The sequence below is a fragment of the Melanotaenia boesemani genome, chromosome 13 (assembly GCF_017639745.1).
Source record: "Melanotaenia boesemani isolate fMelBoe1 chromosome 13, fMelBoe1.pri, whole genome shotgun sequence".
NCBI classification, from domain to species: Eukaryota; Metazoa; Chordata; class Actinopteri; order Atheriniformes; family Melanotaeniidae; genus Melanotaenia; species Melanotaenia boesemani.
Genome location: NC_055694.1, coordinates 24,033,390 through 24,038,409, shown reverse-complemented (window position 1 = coordinate 24,038,409; position 5,020 = coordinate 24,033,390). Strand labels below are relative to the sequence as shown.

The 5,020-nt window shown below is 38.1% G+C and overlaps 1 protein-coding gene across 2 annotated transcripts; it reads right to left on the bottom strand.

The window, feature by feature from the left end:
- Positions 1–1,363: 1,363 nt before the first annotated feature.
- szrd1 (SUZ RNA binding domain containing 1) lies at positions 1,364–4,879 on the bottom strand. Of its 2 annotated transcripts, none has more exons than XM_042003284.1 (4): positions 4,731–4,879; positions 3,387–3,436; positions 2,902–3,168; positions 1,364–2,072 (listed from the first exon to the last, which is right to left on the bottom strand). In XM_042003284.1, the coding sequence occupies exons 1-4, from the start codon at positions 4,776–4,778 to the stop codon at positions 1,961–1,963; spliced, it is 477 nt and encodes a 158-aa protein (XP_041859218.1). In that variant the 5' UTR covers positions 4,779–4,879; the 3' UTR covers positions 1,364–1,960. The 2 variants fall into 2 exon arrangements, with proteins under 2 accessions (XP_041859218.1, XP_041859219.1); XM_042003285.1 differs by lacking the exon at positions 4,731–4,879 and adding an exon at positions 3,845–4,708.
- Positions 4,880–5,020: the final 141 nt, after the last annotated feature.

Here is a 5,020-nt window from a genome sequence, read left to right as displayed (position 1 = left end):
TTTAAATTTGTCTGACTTTGTGTTTCCATGCAAAGAATGACCATGCACCATCATGAAGTCACATTTTAGTAAATCATTTTATTAAATCATTATTTACAGGCAGTTTGCATTTTGAGCTCAGCTAAGCCCATCTGTTCCTGCTCTGCCACTAGATTTCCTCAACTAAAAACTTACAAATACTGAGAACTCCTCTTCAAATATTTTCAGTTCTTTGAACTAAAGCAATAAAATCAACAACCAGGAAGTTAAGATGATATAGGAGGCACAAGCTGAATTCAACCATTAACCATAAGAGCCTTTTGTATTGATGTTGCACCACTAAATATGGCTTTAAGATCTCCTCTGAACAATTAAAGGTAAAACATATGACATCTACTGTGCACAATGGTCCTGGAAAGCCATGTTGTCAACTCCTCTTGTCCATTTTAGCAGTGAACCTCCTTTTTGTGGCCAATCCTACTAAGAAGTGACATTACCGTTATGGGACCAATGCAAACATTGACAAAACAAAAACACTGAGCATTCAGTTACCTTGAGACATCGACATCAGTTATATTTCACTCTACAAAGCACTGTTTCTAAGTGCCAATCCAAGCTTAAATCCGGACAAATGTTGTCTCAGTATCGAACCAGCTGGAAAATTACAATCTTAGTTCATTTCATTCATCCAGTCTCGTTCACATAGACCTGAGTTCCTACGTGTTGTACTTCAGAGAACATGAAGAAACACCACTAACAAAGTAGAAACGCGACAGAGGCTTGTAAAGTACAGCAGAAAAATCAAACTACCGTATGACTCCCTCGTTTAAATTGCTGTCAATGCCTCCTTAAAATAAAAAACGTCTTTAATTTTAAAAAGGGCTTTTGGTTCATTTAATTTAAATACTGCTGACACTTGCTATTTCATACAAAAAAAAGGCAGAAAAGCTACAAATTTTTTTTTCATTTAAATCCACTTTCTCATTTAACACTTTTTTAGTTTAAATAGAAATTAAGTGGCAGTCCAAGGAAGACAGCTGAAAAGGTTAAAATAAAAAGAAAAACAAAGCGTAAACAGAACTTTTCAGATATAAAACTTGACACACAACCCCTACCCTCTCTTTTTAAAAACAAATGGCAATTTACATCTAAGGGATGCACTGATACATTGAACAGTACATTTACATTTACATCAGCAGTGCTGACTTTTAATTGATACTAAACGCTGTACTCCACACCAAAATAAAACCTTTGCTATCGCTTTTACTAAACCACCACACAACAGTTGGAAATTACTGTTTTGTATTTCATTACAATTGCAGATAAATTAATTTTCTGTTTAAGATCAATAAATAATGCTGGTTTACTAAAGAGATTCTTATTGTTGTATAAGAACTATAATCTGAATTTATCAGATATCAGTGCATCCCTTGATTGGATAAAGACAAGTGGGAAAAAAAAAAGTTTTGTGAGCCATCATCTGAAAAACTAAAACTACAAAAGGTGACATCTGGTATTATTGCTGAAAAGAGCCTGCTGCACAAGAAGCAGCGCATCTAGTTTTGATATGGCCCCTCGTTTCATCTCATCTCCGAACTATTCCTTGTTCAAATGTCTTCTGCTTCCGCCCATCTGGCATCCTTAAATGGAGCCGCTGGGGTCAGAACAAAGAGAGAGATGGAGGTGAGGGGTGTCTCTTAAAGGGGATCATCACAGTGAATTCAGAAGATGTCCATAATCACAGTGCCAAACAGGCTGGAGTGGGGAGAAAGGAGAGCACATTCCCATTTAATGTCCTCCTGGAGTTCCTTGTTTCCTGATGACTTCATGTGACTGTAAAAGGAAGGTTGAGGGCAGTGCTGCAACCGAACTCATCTGATATATGGAAACTGGAGGAAGGAGTTTTAAGAATACAGTACTTTGATCTCAGGTGGCCCTTCAGCTCTCTCCCCGTAATGACTCAGTCACCTTTTAGACCCACTTATCTGTGTTGTCGGAATCCGTGGGTGCCGTCTGGACCGGCAGGCTGCCGGACAGTGTGATTGTTTGATCTGGTGTCCTCTAAAGGCAATGTAGAGTTATTGCGCCCTGGCCTGGAAGGAAAAAAAAAAAAGGAAACTAGATTAAATTAGAGATGGCAGCTTTTCCCCTTCGCTAGCTACTAGACAGAAGCTGCTCACAAGTTGTTCCCAGTTGGCAAAGTTCAGCAGCAGGTCTTGTTTTCATGGATGTCTCTTTTTTTTCCTGAGCTGTCCTAAATACTGAATCCCTGTGGTTTCACATCAGAAATGTCTTGAGTTTAATGTTAGTTCAGCTTTAGGAACTTTACTTTCAAAGTATAAGTTTGAACAAAACTTTTAAACTTTAGGTTGCTTATAAATTAGTCTGAAGAGTAAACTTTACTTTTATTTAACCAGTTAAAGTCAAATATGGCAATATTTCAGTCTCCTCTTCCAACAAAGCTAAACTTTGTCATGCCAACAGACTAAAGCAAACAATCTCAGCCAGCTGCAGTCTGTATAATTAAATCAAAAGTAACATCAAAACAGGAAGACAGCAAAGTTTACCGCAACTTAATTAAAATGGTAGTTGTACAATAAAGAACAAGCGAATGGGGGAAAAAAAACAAAAACAAAAAAACAAGATGGTCTTGTTCTTTAGAGATACAATTAAATGCTTAACAGCTAATGACTTTCTTTACTGGAACAACAGAGAATGACAAGACCATTGCCCTTTTTTTATTATTATTTTTTATGAACACTTAGCTGTAAAAAAGAGATTAAGAACTCCACAAAGCATGGTCAACAGGTACTTAGTGATCAAACTAACAATATGTCTCTATATTCCAGAAATTTGAAAGAAAGGCTCAGAAAAACCTTCTAAGGCTGTCAGTAAACCCCCAAAGGTATATGTGATTATTACCTGTCAGTGTTAGGTTTGTCCTGAGGAGTCTCCTCTGGGCAGGCACTGCCCAGTATTCTCTTCCTGGCCTCTGCATACTCAGCTTCTCGCTGGGCCAGTGACTTGACCTGCAGTGTGGGCTTGTTCTGGTTCATGGGTGACCCCAAGGATCCATTACTTGCAGGCCGTTTCAAAATGCGTATCTGAGGAGGCGGTGCTGCTGGTAAAGAGTTGTCTTGTATCACCATGGTTGTCTTTAATGGAGATCGGGAAGAATTACTTGTTTCCCTGTGTGGGGAGAGAGAAAAAAATTACATACCTGGTACAAAATTAAATTTTTTTATTCTAAGCATCCACTCCACTTTCAAATTTATAAAGTTTTTTGTAATGTTTGTTGATCACATGCACTTATAGTAATAAGCAGTAAAATATAACTGTCAAAGTGAACTGGAAGGAAAAAAAACCCATATTTCTGGGTAATTTTTCTGCATTGTTTGAGGTCTTACTTTTCTTTCTGGCTGATCCTAAGCTTCTCCTCTAGCCGTTTTTCCATTTCCTGTGGGAAAAGTAGTGCAAGTATTAATGTAAATAAACATCACTGACATGGGACAGGAAGAGGTACACCAGGTACTAAGTAAAAGTGGATGGAGAGCAGGATTCAGTTACGAGCTATTTATACATGTGAGGACAGCTGCCAAGTCATAACAGTGTGTTCAGCTAGCTAACATTAGATATGTTATCAGCGAAAAGCATATATATATATATATATATATATATATATATATATATATATATATATATACATACATACAAATGACAAAAAGTTGTTTAAATGATTTGTAAGTTCAGACTGATGTTCTGGTCAGCGCCACTTCAGTCATGTTCTTGACGTCACCAATTAGCGATCGACTGCCAAAATACTGTGACGTTGGCTAGCTAATGTTAGCTGAAAGTAGCAACTTACCAGTTTGGCAACTTCCACGCAACCCGAGTACTACTTGGCCTAACTACCTGGTTCTTTAGGGAATGGCAAATCGAATTAGAACAGAGAGCCATTACCACCCATTTAAGCCAAGCTAAACAAAACAAAGACGGCTATGTACTAATTACACCATTTACATACACTCGTCAACTTATCTAGCGAATATAGCCAATATCTTCAATTTATTAACAATAAATTTAATTTAATCTAACATTTCTACACTGCTAGTCCTCGTTTACGGAATGCCTAAATTGTTACTAGTACGAGGAAGTGAGTCATATATAATTTTCTAAAAAGTTCTTAGTTAAGCAATGTGACACGAACTAAATACGAGAGAAGCTTTGATCACGAGAGGGCACTCGGTTGTCTGGTAACGGTGTTTTTTTTTTTTTTTTTTTTTTTGCCAGTAGGTAAACCAAAATGCAACTGATACAATTTCAACGTGACCCTGGCAATGACTAGCTAACGCAACATTGCGGTTAAGCGTTAGCTAGCGTTAACCTTAGCGTTTCAGCTGAACTCATTTTACTCCGGTTTAGCTAGCCTCCTGTAGCCATATTATTTAGCTCACCAACGTAAGCTACATACCGGACATACCAATGTTACTTCAACCGAAACACTGAAACAGTTAAAGTCTCTTTGATAGTTATGTTCGTGTTCAGCATGACTAACCTGCTGGCCAAAGCTACTTGACTCGACAAGTTTGTCTAAAACTAGCATTAGCTGTAGCCACATTGTTGGCCCGTGGGAGTCGCTAACACGGAACAGCGTTAAGAGAACTTCTACAAGAAACCTAGGTGTTCTATAAAACGACACCCAAGGCATACTCGTCCTCAGCTTAAATTATACAATGTCCCTTGTTATTTACCCCACTATCAGCAGCTTTCTCCCAACTTTCAGCGATCTCCTCATCCATGTTTCATTTTGCTCAAACACGCTGTGGAGCTGGCTGTACGGAGCCCCTCCAGATGATCCGCCTTCGTTGTCTACAGACTGTGACATCACTCTGGCGGAGTTCCCCAGATCATGATACCCCACATAACCGAGAGGAAGTGGGTCATAGTATTACATTTCACAAAGTGACAACAACAATCTTATTTATTATCTACTATTATGTATGTGTTCATTTTTTGTATATGAATGGCGTGTTTAACAAGG